The following is a 17,222-nucleotide window of genomic DNA, read 5'->3' as shown; positions in this document are numbered from 1 at the left end:
AGTCTGTGCATACTTATGACTTCAAACATCATCTAGTTCTCATATTATTTTACGAATCAGTAATAACATTTTTTCTGACAGTTTTACTGAACCATTGTAACTTTTCTTATAGTTACCAAATATTGGTTACTTTTTAAATAGTATAATACATTTTCTCACAGTAACTTTTCTAATGGTTTTCACCAAACAAAATAACTTTTCTTAGAGTATACACCATACAACAGTCATCTTTCTAATATCTTTTGCCGAGCAGTAGTCAATTTACTGTTCCTCAGTATTCCAACATTACAATTTACTGTTCGTCAGTATTCGAACATAACAATTTACTGTTCCTCAGTATTCGAACATTATATTTATTGCTCCTCAGTTTTCGAACATTACAATTTATTTAATTATACACCTTTGTTATAATGGTACATGCAGACATGAATGTGTATATAAACATTTTTGTTTATCAATGACTATTCACGAAAATCACGGACTTAGATAAATCTAATCTAATTCCGTGCGAAAATATAAAATAAGTAGCTGTTGCCATTCCTGTTTAGGCCAATATGAAAACAAGTTGTGTAACTCGTTGTCATAAGTACCAGTATACCATGGTTTTCAATATTACTTTTGTAAGTCCATGAACAAAACAATTGAAATACTGGCGTTCTATTAGGACTGATACGGAAAAACAATGGAGCAATAATTTGAGTGGTAATATTTATTCATATATATTCACGTATGACAATAATCCTACCAACGCATACTTTTCGGCTAACATTCTTACGTGTTTAACCGTAACACGTAATACACATACGTGTATACACGTGACATGTTACATACATACGTATATACACGTGACAGGTAACACACATACGTGTATACACGTGACAGGTTACATACATACGTGTATACACGTGACAGGTAACAAACACACGTGTATACACGTGATAACTAACATTCATACGTGTATATACACGTGACAGGTAGCATACATATGACACGTAAAATACATGTACGTGTATGCACGTGATAGGTAACACATATATGTGTGATACACATAACAGGTAAAATACGATACATAACCGGTAACATACGCCTATGTATACACGTGACAAGTAACATAGATACGTGTATGCACTCGACAAGTAACATATACAAGTGATAATGAGATACCTTTATATATACCATATGGATGGAGACAGTTTATCACAAAAAGTCAAGTTAAAGCTGAAGAACACCGGAGAAGACACGCTTTTACACGACCACGATCTCCTGGTCATTGTCATGTTTTGCTGATGGCGAGTCTATATCTGTTGAATAGTCACGTGACATCACAAAATTGCTCCCTGTAGCACTCGGATGGCGGGATTTGATATGTCTCTCGAGATCTCGCCTCCGAACAAGAACTTTTCCGCAATAGTCACAGCGATATGGTGTCTCACCTTGTGCGTGAAGACGGATATGCTTATTCAAATTACTGGGGTCGCCGAAAGGTCGCAAACAAACCTTACACTTCAATGGTTTGTAGCCTGTATGGGTCCTCAGGTGAATTTTAAGACCATATTTTCGTGAATAAAGTTTCCCACAATATATACAATAGTGTCCTTTCTTTGACTTATTTGCAAAAAATGACTTCGGAAGTAAGTCCAACGGTTCTCCGTCCGCTTCAGACGGCATCGCAACCGGAACCGGAAGATTGACAGCTGTTTGTTTGCCCCGGCATTTGCTTTGTCTGTTGTTTGCTAACTGTTGCGCATGAGAACTTGTTTGTCTACCTGCCCAGAGAGTTGAGTGTTGTTGCTGGTGGTGATGGTGATGGGACAATATGGCGTTGTATGGGGCCCATACGTCACAGCACCTGTACGGTGGTGACGTCATCGTTCCCATTGAAAAGGGAAACACCTGAGGCTGACCGTGGTTGAAAATCTGTATTGGCCGGAGGAACGGACTCTCGTGGAAGGTTATCTTCGATTTTCCATGCGATTCCTTCAATGATAGATTGACTGGACGAAGATTTTCGGAAGGAAACACACGCTTAAGTTGCTGCTGACCAATTGCACTGGATCTGTTTAATGTTGTCACATGTTGCAGCGGCCTGGTGACGCAGTGGCTGTGATAAGGTTGACGATGTGTGTGGCTGGGACCAGGAACTGGTGGCACTCGGTCTGGTTTACTGTTAGGACAGCTGCACTCAAGATAGGGTCTGAACAGAATGTCCCTGTCCGGCATACTGGACGATTTAGTGGGTGTGGTCAGTCCCTTGTTACAGCGGGTCACCAGGTGAAGCTTCAGTGGGTTGGGGTGTGTGTACGTTTGCCCACACCTGTCACACACGTATTGCTGGTTACCTAAGTAAGACAATACAAATATTCAGTCAATCAAGTTCTAAAATAAGCATAACACAGAAGATCGATCAAAACATTATGTAGCGTTTAGTTTGATGTCGACCTACTATATAATTGTTTTACAGTTTTGCGATACATAAATTTGAAATATAACCATATTTCCACAGTAATCGTAAAGAATCGATGTCATGTATATCAGCGAAACTGGATAATGGACTGTATCATGCTCTCCAATTTGAAGGAAATAAAGATGATATATATATATATATGCATGATAGTAAGTTATTATGTAGTAGTGTATGTATAAATAGTGTTATTTTATTGTGTGGTTATGTATGCAAGAATATTGTGATTTTATTGTGTGTTGATGTTTTTTTTTTATATAAAGTTATTTTATTGTGTGGTAATGTATGTATAAATTTTGTAAATTTTATATTTTTTATTGTGTAATTATGCTTGTATGAATATTATGATTTTATTGCGTGGTAATGTACGTATTAATACTGTGATTGTATTGTGTGGTAATTAATATATATATGAATATTATGATTTTATTGCGTGGTATTTAATGTACGTATTAATACTGTGATTTTATTGTGTGGTTATGTATGTATGACTATTGTGATTGTATTGTGTGGTAATGTATGCATGAATACTATGATTTTATTACGTGGTAATTATGTATATATAATGTATGCATGAATACTGTGATTTTATTACATGGTAATTATGTATGTATAATGTATGCATGACTACTGTGATTTTATTAGGTGGTAATTATGTATGTATAATGTATGTATGACTACTGTGATTGTATTGTGTGGTGATGTATGTATGACTATTGTAATTTTATTGTGTGGTATTTAATGTATGACTTTTGTGGGGGGGTTTGTGTCGTTGTGTCGTTGTGTATAACGAATGGATTCAAAGTGTTTCATAGATGACGCTTTGTCCATTTGTAGCAGCATTTTACCTTGATTCAACCTCAATATAATTGATACGTAATACGTGATCCTATTAGACCTTATATTAGTAACTAATCGACGGCCACGATAGAGGAAGTGTACATCGCTAATTAAGGACAATAACTGGGGTAATAAGGACGTGAACAAAGACAAACTGAGACTGAGGACGTAAAACCACTTTAACAAACAAAATAGAGGCTACATTATTATTATTATTATTATTATTATTATTACACATACTTACGGTGATTATAGGAATCTATCGTGTCTTTTAAATCTAATTAAGTACAACAACTCGATTTTTGTATAAGATTTATATATTCTGTGTACGATAATCGTACGACAAAGAGGACTTACTAACTTGGTAAAACTTTCGTTCAACCCGTTCTGTTCAATTTTGCAATTGATTTTTTTTAACTTATTGTATTAAACATGTGCAGACTATAATCTGAATAAAATGTTAAACTTGTATTTTAATATACATGCGTGACGTAGCGAGTATTAAAATATTCAACTCACCAAGTATATTGTGAAGTCCTAGAAACGGAATGGCAAATTCTCGTGCCAACTGTTCGCTGTACCAGGCTAGTAGCTGTTCTCCACTCTCCACCTTCTTTAAAGTTCGAAGTAAAATCTCTCCATTTTCATTACGATAAAATTCACAATTCTGCTCGTGTCGGTCTCGTGCCGGCTGTACGTGACTGAGCCACTGATTGGATGATTCGATCTTTTGGAGTCGCTCATTGGTTGATTCAATATCGAGACAGATCGTGTCATTCTTGTACCTCACCTGGTGATGAAAATGTTACACAAACTGATTAATAGTACAAACACTTTTAGATAACATAAAATTTAAATGGTTTCCTACTGTAAATATTTGTAAGATTCTTCCTTATGAAAGTTGATCCATCAATATAACAAATGAATCCACACCCTATCGGTAACTGGGCGACATTCTCCGTATTTGACATCACTTGAGATCGTTTGTCTTCCGGAGATTTGTGAAATTGTCATTTTCACCGAACTATTGTCCGACCATTGACCGGAGACGGGAGTTAGAGCGGCACTGTTTGACCAGTCCTGCCGGCTGGACCAGTGGCCGTAACACGAGACAGAGAGTAGCCACCTCTATACGTGGCCGGTGGGCTCGAGTGTTTGGCTTTGGGCTTAGCCCCACACGCGCGAGGTTTGAAACCCTTGATCCCGGACGGATCTGAAGTAACCCAAAACCTTCTGTATCAAACGACCTCTCGACAAAGTAACCGATGTAGAGTTGACATTTGTACAAAGAAGAGGATACCTGCCATGTAACTACCCGTCCATCTACTTGTCACCAAGGAATCAGATTCTAAGTCTGCGGTGTCACCACCTTTCGGCATTTTAACAAATAAAAACAGAGACCTATACAACATTACATTGAGACAAGTGCGTAAAGGGTTTTCTTAGTAGTTCTTTCTGTATACTCATCAGTATATGGAATTATAACGACTGAATTACAAAGTTTACCTAATTTGAAAATGCGATCCAACGATCAAGAAGAAAATGCTTGTGAATTTGAAATCTTGTAATTTATTTTCTTAAAATTGTGCTTATTTTTCCTAGTAAAGCGGTTTATTTCCTCACTATTTTTTTCATTTAGTATCAATTTCGTGTTGTACATTCGGAATCTTGATATATAAAAGTTCGGAACATCTCGTAAAACCATATTAAAAAGCAGTGTGGTGTATATTCAAATCTTGTGAAATATATTTGGAACTGTTCTACTTGCTCACTTAATTAACCATGTTCTGTATGAAAGTAAACTGGCGTTGTTTGTCTAATATGGAATTGTGCCTAATCTGATCGTGGTCATCGCCTTTTTCCAAGATTGTTTGTATCATATGATGATTCACAAGATTTCAAATGTAAACGCAATATTTTGAATAAAAAATCGCAAATTGTTCAAATATAAACTACAAATCCCTAATAACACGCTTTTGAATGCAAATAATATTTTCTACCATTTAGAACCTACATACCATTTTGAGATTTATTACAAAAAAGGTCACAAGTTTTGCATCATAAATCACAAGATTTAGAACTCGGGATGTTCTTATAGAATAACGTTTGACAGGTCATGGTTAAAATCAGACCAAATAATTTACTATTAACTGTTTACAGAAATTAGGACGTAAAAGTTAGCTGCCAATGTTGTCCACACAATAAACTTCACTATCAATATTAACGCAATGATAAAAACTGACAACCACTCTTTACAACATTATAAATGAATCAGTGAACGTCTGCTATATTGTTGGTTGATACTGATGTGTAGATCTTAGAATTAAAACAAAATATTGTTCCATGCGCGTGACATGTGGTATCTGGGCGATGTTCTGTACCGGCACGCGCCAACGGAAGGCGGAGACCACTTGATCTCAACCAATCATCGTCCAGCACGCGACCGCGAATGTACATTTCATCGTTGGATGGCTCTTCACTGTCCACTTTCAGGTCATGTCGGTGACAGCTCCAGCTTTCGATTTTGTCAAAAATGCCATTTTCTAATCAAGCAAGGGTAATTTGTACTCCAGTGTTTTTATAACAAGTAAACTACCATGTTTACGTCGGGTATGAGTGGCGGAGATCTCGGTAATTACAAGTTTAAGGTTTTATTCCTTCAAATAAAGTGCGGATTGGTGACACTATCGGACCGTTCTGACAATGACAGGGCGACCGTGCCTGATACCCGTAGTACAGCTATTGTACGACAGGGCTGTCTTTTAGGACACTCCCGATTTATAATATTATAACACCATTGGTAATACTACAGTAGGACAGGTCTGTGTTTTAGGACACTCCATCTCCATCTCTATAGTATTATTACACTACTAGTAATACCACTGTACGAATGTACCACTGTATAGTACTATAACTGTATGAGAAGGTATCCCTTAGAGCAATGCCATTGACATCACTAGTACTGATATTCTATGACAGGGTTGTTCATTAGATCCTCGTTATCAGCACTAGTAAAGTTACTGTACGCCAGGGTTGTCTCTTCGAGTCCCCCTGATTAACGCTATTAGTAATTTAATTTTACGACAGGGTTGTCCCTTACATTCCCCTTAATTAACATCAATAGTACTTTTACTGTAAGACAGGGTTGTCCCTTACATCCCTCGTAATTGACATCAATAGTACTTTTACTGTAAGACAGGGTTGTCCCTTACATCCCCCTTAATTAGCACCAATAGTACTTTTACTGTAAGACAGGGTTGTCCCTTACATCCCCCGTAATTAACATCAATAGTACTTTTACTGTAAGATAGGTTTGTCCCTTACATCCCCCGTAATTACATCAATAGTACTTTTACTATAAGATAGGGTTGTCCCTTACATCCCTCGTAATTGACATCAATAGTACTTTTACTGTAAGACAGGATTGTCCCTTACATCCCCCGTAATTGTCATCAATAGTACTTTTACTGTAAGACAGGGTTGTCCCTTACATCCCCCGTAATTGTCATCAATAGTACTTTTACTGTAAGATAGGGTTGTCCCTTACATCCCCCGTAATTACATCAATAGTACTTTTACTATAAGATAGGGTTGTCCCTTACATCCCCCGTAATTGTCATCAATAGTACTTTTACTGTAAGACAGGGTTGTCCCTTACATCCCCCGTAATTAACATCAATAGTACTTCTACTGTAAGACAGGGTTGTCCCTTACATCCCCCTTAATTAGCACCAATAGTACTTTTACTGTAAGACAGGGTTGACCCTTACATCCCTCGTAATTAACACCAATAGTACTTTTACTGTAAGACAGGGGTGTCCCTTACATCCCCCGTAATTACATCAATAGTACTTTCACTGTAAGACAGGGTTGTCACTTACATCCCTCGTAATTAACACCAATAGTACTTTTACTGTAAGACAGGGTTGACCCTTACATCCCTCGTAATTAACACCAATAGTACTTTTACTGTAAGACAGGGTTGACCCTTACATCCCTCGTAATTAACACCAATAGTACTTTTACTGTAAGACAGGGGTGTCCCTTACATCCCCCGTAATTACATCAATAGTAATTTTACTGTAAGACAGGGTTGTCCCTTCCATCCCCCGTAATTAACATCAATAGTACGTTTACTGTAAGATAGGTTTGTCCCTTACATCCCCCGTAATTACATCAATAGTACTTTCACTGTAAGACAGGGTTGTCACTTACATCCCTCGTAATTAACACCAATAGTACTTTTACTGTAAGACAGGGGTGTCCCTTACATCCCCCGTAATTACATCAATAGTACTTTCACTGTAAGACAGGGTTGTCACTTACATCCCTCGTAATTAACACCAATAGTACTTTTACTGTAAGACAGGGGTGTCCCTTACATCCCCCGTAATTACATCAATAGTAATTTTACTGTAAGACAGGGTTGTCCCTTACATCCCCCGTAATTAACATCAATAGTACGTTTACTGTAAGACAGGATTGTCTCTTTGATCCCCCACAATCAGCATCCCTTATACTGGTACTGTACGACAGAATTGTCCCTTTTACTCCAGTAATTAACACTAAAAGTACTGGCATCGCAGTAATCCTCGTCGCCTGCTAACCTAGTGTATACAATAAGACGGTGCTTTGTCAACACTCCTCTGTCTCTGCTTCTGTTTTTATCACAGATGATATTACAATCCGTTCATCAATTTAATTGATTTAATTATATACACCATTTATACGGCGCCCTGTATTATTTACAAATCAATCTTTGACGGCGTTCAAAGTTATCACTTTCCCTATATATGATGACGAAACATTGTATTAAGCTGCTGGCATATATGTGCACGATACGCTCCCTTATTTAATCTTACGATGTAATATAGATCTGTGTAGGGTTTCGTTCGAGGCGTACAGACATGTGTACAAATCTTTAATTGTATCAATTAAAATTATCAATAACTAGACTTAAAATACAATATTTGTGGTGGATGAAATTAGTTCAATACAGATGCCTATTGTTGACAAACTTATGAATTCCTTCACAGTTCTTTGATTAATTTGCTGTTAAGAACCAAAACGATTTTTGTTTTGTTTAAATCATCACTGGAGGAAAGTTTTAAGTGGTCCGTAAGATCTTCAATGATTGATTTTTTTACGTTTTTATCGTTATCGCGAACTCTTATAACTCGGAGACCCCGTTTATCTCGACGTATTTCTCCGGTCCCGGCCAAATCTCTTTTTTATCTTAGTAAATAAAACTCCGATGATTTAGTTATCAAGTTGGAAAAGCTTTGTTTGCATTATTGGGTGTATGTAAAAAACAGTATTTTAATATTGAGACTCAATTAGTAGTGTTTGATACTTATGTCAGTAGTATAGTCAACTACGGATCAGAAGTATGGGGATTCCATAAAGGCCCCGACATCGAAAAACTACTTGTAGATTTTTGTAAAAGGTTGCTAGGTGTGCACGAATCCACTCCGAATATGATGGTATATTTCGAATTAGGCCGTTATCCATTGCATGTTACAAGGAAACTTAAAATATTTAAATATTGGTTTAAATTGCTCAATACCGAACACTTTATTTTGAAATCCTGTTATGAAAATATGCTGATAATCAAGAATCCGTGAAATAAAAGATGAATTGTATCGTTTAGGCTTAGGATATATCTGGGACACTCAGAATGGAAACAATTTCACTTTTTTAATTATTAAGGCAAGATTATTTGACATTTTTTAACTAAGTTTAACTACAGGTATATCTAAAGGTATGCTTTACAGAGAATTAAACAATACAATTTTACTGCAATCGTATCTAACAAAATCAGTTAATATCGGTTATATGAAAGAAATTGCTCGACTTAGGCTGTCACCTCACAAATTAAACATTGAATCTGGGCGTTATGTTGGCACTGTTAGAACTAATAGATTATGTACAAAGTGTAATCTTAATGACATAGAAGACGAGTTTCATTTTGTTTTAGTTTGCACAAGATATACAGATTTAAGACGGAAGTAGTTAAAATGTTACTATAGAAATTACCCTAGTGTATATAAGCTTGTTCAATTACTTAATACACCGAATACTAAAGAATATGTAATCTTGGAAAGTATCTGATAGAGGCAAGTAAGCGCCGATCAGATATATGACAGTTTGTTCATTCTCCTGTGACCAATGTGACTTTTGTACATATGTAAATATCCTGTTTACTATGTTTACATTTGTGGTGTTGTGTTCAAAATGTTCCAAATATCGCAACCAGGAGTCTGATGTACTGGTGAACACTGAAAGCGCTAATGCTAAACGAAGACTTCGTTATTTGTGTTATTTTTTCTGTATTGTTTTATAAACATAATTAATTATTATTTTATAAATATATATATATTTCGTTTCCCTAAACCCTTTTTGCTCGATTTTTAATCTTTCTGTAAATATAAACATATTCTTGTATGTTTCTGTAAAGATGATACGTCACTTAAATTTCTTCGAATTTACAAGTTTAGAAACACTAACTGAATAAATTGAATAAATTCATAAAATGCGTTGCGACATTTTTTTGATCAAATCTTTCTTGATTTATTTTTGATATTTCAAATCAATTGAAAACAATTTTGATAAAATTTGGTTAATGTATTTTGTTCTGAAAATAAGTGAAACTGGAAAGAAAATAAATTAAAAATATATACGTACCTCCAGTAAAAACTCCACCTTTAAGTAATCGCCTATATTTCTGGTAAAATTAAGGCTGAAATCCCCGGGGTATGGCCCAGCGGTGACCTGAGCTGGAACATCGGTGGATGCAGCCACACCCGAATTGCCGTCCCCGGGGGTACTCCGCCTTGTTTCCCCTCCCCCTGAAGGTCTCCCATCAGTCAACTCTGTCATACCCGGTTACCCAACTTGACGGATGTGTACCGGTGTAATTTTTAATGTGAAAATGAAATGCTATGACAGTTGAGCGAGCTTTTATCCGTGCTGGTCTGTGAACACTTCGATACGAAACAGCTGTTTAACCGCCCGTGCGCCGTCTTGACAATAGATGCGTTACCATGGCGATATAAACTTTCTCCATTTCGCGGTATTTGGTCTGCGATACACTGCTGAGCCGACGCATGCGCTGATGATTAGTATCTGAATATCGTCGCTCATCCTGCTGTTAATGCAATTCATATAGTTTTGTAATAATTTGTTGAGAAGTGGCACATTGTCCAATGTGTCACAACTAAGCTAGATCGTATCGCCTCTTCTATAGCTTAATGTCAAATCTAGTCTTTAAGTTTCTTTGATATTACAGAAATCATCCATCACGTCTGAGAATAAAACTACATGCATTTCAACCGTTAGAAATTTACTGATTACTCTTTCTTTTTAATCTATTTTTTATTGATATTCCAAGATCTTCGGAGCGATTGTTTATGATCTTAACCCTTAATTTGTGACTATGCGTAAACAATATCGCACGAATGTAAAAACTTTCAAAAATGTATTTATATGATTATACGTATAAAAGTGCAGTTCTAACCATTTGGCTTACGCTTAATATAGCGTCTAGTGACATAGCCATTGAATGGTGTTCGAGCCTATGTACGACTCGCACATCATGTGAACTTATGCGTTGTACGTGTGAAAGTGACAATAACAGAACTTATTATCTGTCATGATTAATATGCAAATATACATAATGTACAAACATATGATATTGCGTGAATAATAAAGAAAATTTATTTTCAAACTGCTATTTATGAAGTATATTTGTTATTAAACAGGAAACCATTTCATTTTCTATTTTATTACATTTTAAAAATTTAAAAAGCCCGGTTTCCAAATACATCATATTTGCTGATGCTTTATTTATAGTCCAATCGCATCTAAATGTGATATATCGTTCAAAACTTACAATTTCCGAATGTGTTTGTGATAGGCACTGAAGCAATTCTAGTTTACAACTGAGATTAGGTAGGAGCTTTTTTTTTATACACAAAAAACTGCATTTTTTTTAAAAGTGGGGGAGGGAAAGATTAGCTGTTTTGAAGATTAAAATACAGTTTCATTCAATATCAGGTCATATAATGCGTGTTTTAGACACAATAAAACATAAAACAGTTAACAGTTCTACACACTTTTATAACACAATCGCATTGCTATGTACTACACTAGTAATGTAATAGTCCCAAAACACTTGACCATCCAGGTAGATATAAGCGGAATGTTTCTTTCAGTATGCTATACATAGTATGTTATATTATAGTTTTTATATTTGAATCATCAATTATTTTTTTCATACTTCGGTGTCTGTTATTTGCACATTTTGTGTTTTTTGTGAAAATAATCCATGTTGCTTTGTCTTTATAGGATCTGAATGCCGGTAATTGGGAATTCCCTCATACAAGTGCTTGATTTCTCAAATTTTCAACAATATCTCTAACTATACAATCAAATATAACGGCCGATTTTCCCAAGAAAGAAAAACTTGAAAATTTGGACATTATTGTTTTAGAATGACGTTTGATCGACATCGAATTAGAATATTTAAATGAGCCCGGGCATAGCCAGTCACCGTCCGAAATGCGCCCTGACGGTATCACTATGTAGTCGTTAAGTCAATATCGCGCGCGTAGTGATACGGACATCTTTACGTCATCACATATACAATATAACACTTAAAGTTTTACAGGGGGCTATTAACACTTGTTTTTACCAAATTGATAATTCATGATACTGCAAAATAATAATAAGAAGTGCATATGTCACGTGGTCACTATAGAAACGCTACTGCTAATGTCACGTGGTTAAGAATATTACGTATGTCATGTCACGTGGCAAAACAATGTGTAAAAGTAGCGAAACTATCAGCAACAGATATATTCTTAGATTGTAAAATGACTTTCACAACAGGACTTTAGACAAAACAGCAGAGATGGTGTCTTATAAGCCACCTCATGTTGGACATATCTTATATATTGTCTAAAAGGCCACCACCACCACCACCACCACCACTGTCAACTGATGATTCGATAGAATACAATCGCTGTACCAAACAGGTCTTTAGATGTTGTAATAGAATTTATATATATAATCTCTTTTCCGTTTAAGTTATGTTCAATTGAATGAAAACATAAATTCAGGTGACACTAGCGCCCGAGTGATGACAGCGCCATTTGTTTACCCACTACAGCTGTGCTCTGTGCAACGGTCTAAGACACCGTTTCCGGACTAGATAATCTTTACATGACAATCTTGATGTGAAAAATATTGAAATTATATCTATGAATTGAAGACCAACTGCTACCTGCTGGCTCCCAGTAAGGACGGATGAGTAAACCTTAAGTCTAGAGTACGAGTAACGTATCAGTTGTGTCATCACTTCCGGGTATGCACTATGCGGTTTTATATTTATGGTATAAACTGAAACAAAACGAACATCTGATTAACTACAAAGCGTGTGTCTAGATCAGGTTATCGGTAAGATACCACTTACACATTGAATAGAGTGCATCTGTGATTCCGGGTAGGTCGTGGATTGTCAGTAGCCCCGGGCCAGGTACAATTGTCATCAGTACCCCCCGGGCAGCAAACATCAGTCTGCACGTGCCATCCGGTGAATTCAACTACTATCTAAAGTTCAAATATAATATACAAAGTCGTTTAATTTTGTTTCAGTCTGAATAAGTTAAATTTAAATTGTTTTTGCCGACAAATAAATGATTACTAATGGTTGTGTGGCTGTGTCAAACGCGTAAAAGTACACGACAACAAGGTTGACTGGAAGGTGCTGTGCCGGATACGAGCAAGAGCTTATGTACAGGAATCGTTTCGGAGGCGGACAGAGAGATGATGTACCGGAGGCAGAATTGAAGGCGAACGCGATGTGCTAGAAGCAAATCGGCAAATGATATAACTGAGGCTAACCAGCAGATGACGTACCGAAATGAGTCTGGGGGATGATGTACCGGAGGTAGACCGGGAGATGATGTACTGGAGGCGGACCGGGAGATGATATACCGGAGGTAGACCGGGAGATGATGTACCGGAGATGATGTAACGGAGGCGGATCGAGAGTTGATGTACCGGAGGCGGACAGGGAGATGATGTACCGGAGGCGGACCGGGGGATGATGTACTGGAGGCGGATCGAGAGTTGATGTACCGGAGGCGGACTGGGAGATGATGTACCGGAGGCGGACCGGGGATGATGTACCGGACCGGGAGATGATGTACCGGACGCGAATCGGGGATGATGTACTGGAGGCGGACCGGGAGATGATGTACCGGAGATGATGTACCGGGGATGATGTACTGGAGGCGGACCGGGAGATGATGTACCAGAGGCGGACCGGGAGATGATGTACCGGAGGCGGACCGGGAGATTATTTACCGGAGGCGGACCAGCAGATGATGTACCGGAGGCGGACCGGGAGATAACAGACCGGAGGCGGACCAGCAGATGATGTAATGGAAGTGGCGGCTATGCGAAGTGACGGAGACACACCGGGATATGAAGTATTTGAGATGGACAGAGACATCAAATGTACCGGATGTGACTGGGAGATTATGTACCGGTTACGGACAGGGAGACGATGTGCTGGAGACGGACCAGGGTATCATGTACCGGAGGCGGATCGGCTGTTAATGTATACTGAAAAAGGACAGGAAACTATGAAGCGGAGGTGGACGGAAGACTATGAAACAGAGGTGGACGGGCGATTATGTACTACTAAAGGCCGACAGAAGACTATGCAACGGATACGGACAAGAGACTTTGTACCGGAGGCCGACCGGGAGATGATGTACAGGAGGCGGCCCGGGAGATGATGTACCAGAGGCGGGCCAGCTGATAATGTACTAAAGGCCGACGGAAGACTATGTAATGAAGGCGGACTGGAGATTTTGTATCGGAAGCGGGCCGGGAGATAATGTACTGAAGGCGGATGGGATGTTATGTGCCGTTATCGTGCCATGATCACTTGTACTTGTATAACACAATCGATATTAGCAGCTATAATAAACACTACTTCCCTATCCTAACATTGCCAGGACCTTTTGCTGTCAGATCCATTTCAAATTCGATATTAAGCTAGTTTTCTTTCTTTCTTTAATTTTCTTAAAATTGAAAATCAAAATTAAAAACTGCACATTTATGACAATAAAAATTTGGCTACGGTTCGTAAAACTAATCATAAATAAGGCCAAAGCCATAATAACGTCAACGATAAATTATAAAGATATTCATCTCCGTAAAACTACCAGTTTAATTGTGGACAAATAAAAAACAAAAGACTAGTGTCTCCATCGGTGTGTAACGGTGCGGAGAAGTGCGTCTGAAAGAAATCAAGTACCATGCACCGGATATAAAGCGCGCAACCAAGATGAAACGGACCGAGGACACCCAAATCTATCGAGTCTGACCGCTTAGTTTATTGGAATATTAATAAAGACACTGTTAGGTTAGGTCGTAAAGAGTTAGAACTTTGGTCATAAACGTTTCAGTGGACTTTCCCTAAAATATCTTTTTACCGAATCAACGGTCTAGAATTTCTGTCGAAGCATACACCCGGAACGTCGATGTTGGTCAAATTACATACACCATAGTCTGTTCTTCTAGCGTTGACGTATCACTCTGCAATTTTAAATAACATCAAGTGAAACTAGATTTACACGAAAATGATACATGTGCGCGTGCAGTGAGCGCGCGTTGGCACGTGGCCATGTTTGTTTCGTCAACATGCGCAGAAAGGCGGATCTCGTATCAACGTCGGTCGTCATTATTGTTTGAAAAAGAAACATTATGGTTATTAAAGAATTGCTCCAAATAAACCGGCTCTCCCTGACTACCTGCTTCGGAGTGAAGAATTTTATACGTTTTTAATTGGAGGCGTTGGCGAATGGTGAATGGTGTGCTGTTTTACATACTTTAGCATGTGTTAAACTGCACCGGGATTCTCACCGTTTTCTCCTATCACCTCAACGGTTAAGACCCAAAAAGCTGTTCTTTTCATCAATTAATTGTCATACACAATGCAACACGGCCATCTAGCTCACATTCCTGACAAAGTCATTCGGCTCCAAGCAGGCTGAGGGTTATAGTGACAACTATTTACAATTTTATCACTTTTTACCATATGGTTGTGTTTTTATAAAAGTCGAGTGGTTTAGGAGACAATACACAGTAATGGCCATTCAGAAGTAATGAGATGTCGTGTCAGTTCTGTTGATAAATTTCACTCTTTACTTCGTTAATCCAGCGGAGTGCGATGATCTGAGTGTTTGTACAAGGTCCAATACTCCCATCATCACCACCGACACCTAAGCAACTCTCTGCTAATAACCAACGAGAGGCATTATTTCGTTTCGGTTCCATTACTTTTGACATTATATAGCGACTCTTACCACCTTGTTTGTAATTTTTCGCGATGTGTTTGAACTGTCGGTAAGTTATGTTGCAGTCAACTGCCTATGGACACTTTCGCTTATCGTTATCTTGTCTCGATTTACACGCACAGAACTGTAACTCTAACCATTCGTGTTCGGTACTGCCGAATCATCATAAACCGGTACAGCCCTTCCCCATTCCTACCGTAACCTATTCAAGATCCTTACTATCGTTAATCAACCTCAACCCAATTCTCACTCTTTCAAAACCGGTGCAGTACAACCTGCACAGGTTCGGGGAAATAATGGAACTGATTGATCGTACGAGGCGACTAATCTTGGGTCTATATGCAGGATCGGTTTTTTTTTGTAAAATTTCTCCTCCTCAGTGGAAAATTCAAACTAGTGTTGCTGCCCCCACGGCCGTACTTGGGACATCTTTCTTACTCTTTATTTTCGGTGACTTCTCATGCTATAGCCTGTTGTCAGAATAATGTGACTGGGTGGAGTGTCATACTACCGTGTCCAGGTTATGACATCTCAGTGACCGGGTAGAGTGTCATACTACCGTGTCCGGGTTATGACATTTCAGTGACAGGGTGTTGTGTCGTACTACCGTGTCCAGGTAATGACATTTCAGTGGCAGGGTGTTGTGTCGTACTACCGTGTCCAGGTAATGACATTTCAGTGACCGGTTGGAGTGTCATACAACCGTGTCCAGAATGTTATATTCAGTGACCGGGTGGAGTGTCATGCTACCTTTTGCAGGTTATGACATTTCAGTGACAGGGTGTTGTATCGTTCTACCGTGTCCAGGTTATGATATCTCAGTGACCGGGTGTTGCATCGTACTACCGTGTCCAGGTTAAGACAATTTAGTGACCGGGTGTTGTGTCGTACTACCGTGTCCAGGTTATGACATTTCAGTGACCGGTTGTTGTATCGTACTGCCGTGTCCAGGTTATGACATCTCAGTGACCGCTTATTGTATCGTACTACCGTGTCCAGGTTATGACACTTCAGTGACCGGGTGTTGCATCGTACTACCGGGTCAAGGTTATGACAATTTAGTGACCGGGTGTTGTATCGTACTACCGTGTCCAGGTTATGACATCTCAGTGACCGGTTATTGTATCGTACTACCGTGTCCAGGTTATGACATTTCAGAGACTGGGTGGAGTGTCATACTACCTAAAGTGTCAATATTTTAGTTGTTGAAAAAGGACCATGACAAACAAACTATGTACCCAATCCCCACTACCACAATCCTCCACTACCCAATCCCCACTATCCACAACCCTCCACTACCCAATCCCCACTCATTCATGGTGGGCCTCAACCAGTTTAAGAATTGTCCCTTTGTAACGATAGTTGTAGACCAATGCTTTCAGGTATTCAGTATGGAACACTCACGGATGTAATTTAATTGCACCAAGTATACTTCGTCTAAACCGTTATTTTACGTTTGAAGAACAGCTGCCAACACGTAGACAATGTCGATATAAGGAGGTTGGTCTGTGCTATTAGGATACTTTTACTGTAGTCCATATAATAACAGA

The 17,222-nt window shown here is 38.4% G+C and overlaps 1 protein-coding gene across 1 annotated transcript; it reads right to left on the bottom strand.

Annotated features, from left to right (window-relative positions):
* Positions 1–730: 730 nt before the first annotated feature.
* Positions 731–10,180, bottom strand: LOC110467308 (PR domain zinc finger protein 13-like). The gene is made up of 3 exons (XM_021524396.1): positions 9,986–10,180; positions 3,821–4,091; positions 731–2,339 (listed from the first exon to the last, which is right to left on the bottom strand). Exons 1-3 carry the CDS (start codon positions 10,178–10,180, stop codon positions 1,246–1,248), a joined length of 1,560 nt encoding a protein of 519 aa, XP_021380071.1. The 3' UTR covers positions 731–1,245.
* Positions 10,181–17,222: the final 7,042 nt, after the last annotated feature.

This window comes from Mizuhopecten yessoensis, unplaced genomic scaffold (assembly GCF_002113885.1).
Source record: "Mizuhopecten yessoensis strain PY_sf001 unplaced genomic scaffold, ASM211388v2 scaffold11169, whole genome shotgun sequence".
NCBI lineage: Eukaryota > Metazoa > Mollusca > Bivalvia > Pectinida > Pectinidae > Mizuhopecten > Mizuhopecten yessoensis.
Note: the sequence above shows the minus strand (reverse complement) of the source record. Positions and strands in the feature narration are given on the sequence as shown.

Bases quoted from the DNA above. Each gene is read 5' to 3' on its own strand.
- LOC110467308 (XM_021524396.1), bottom strand. From the start codon at position 10,180: ATGACAGAGTTGACTGATGGGAGACCTTCAGGGGGAGGGGAAACAAGG. The intron at 4,092-9,985 runs GTACGTATATAT...TTTCATCACCAG, and splicing joins AGGTGGAGTTTTTACTGGAG to GTGAGGTACAAGAATGACAC. The intron at 2,340-3,820 runs GTGAGTTGAATA...TGTCTTACTTAG, and splicing joins AGGACTTCACAATATACTTG to GTAACCAGCAATACGTGTGT.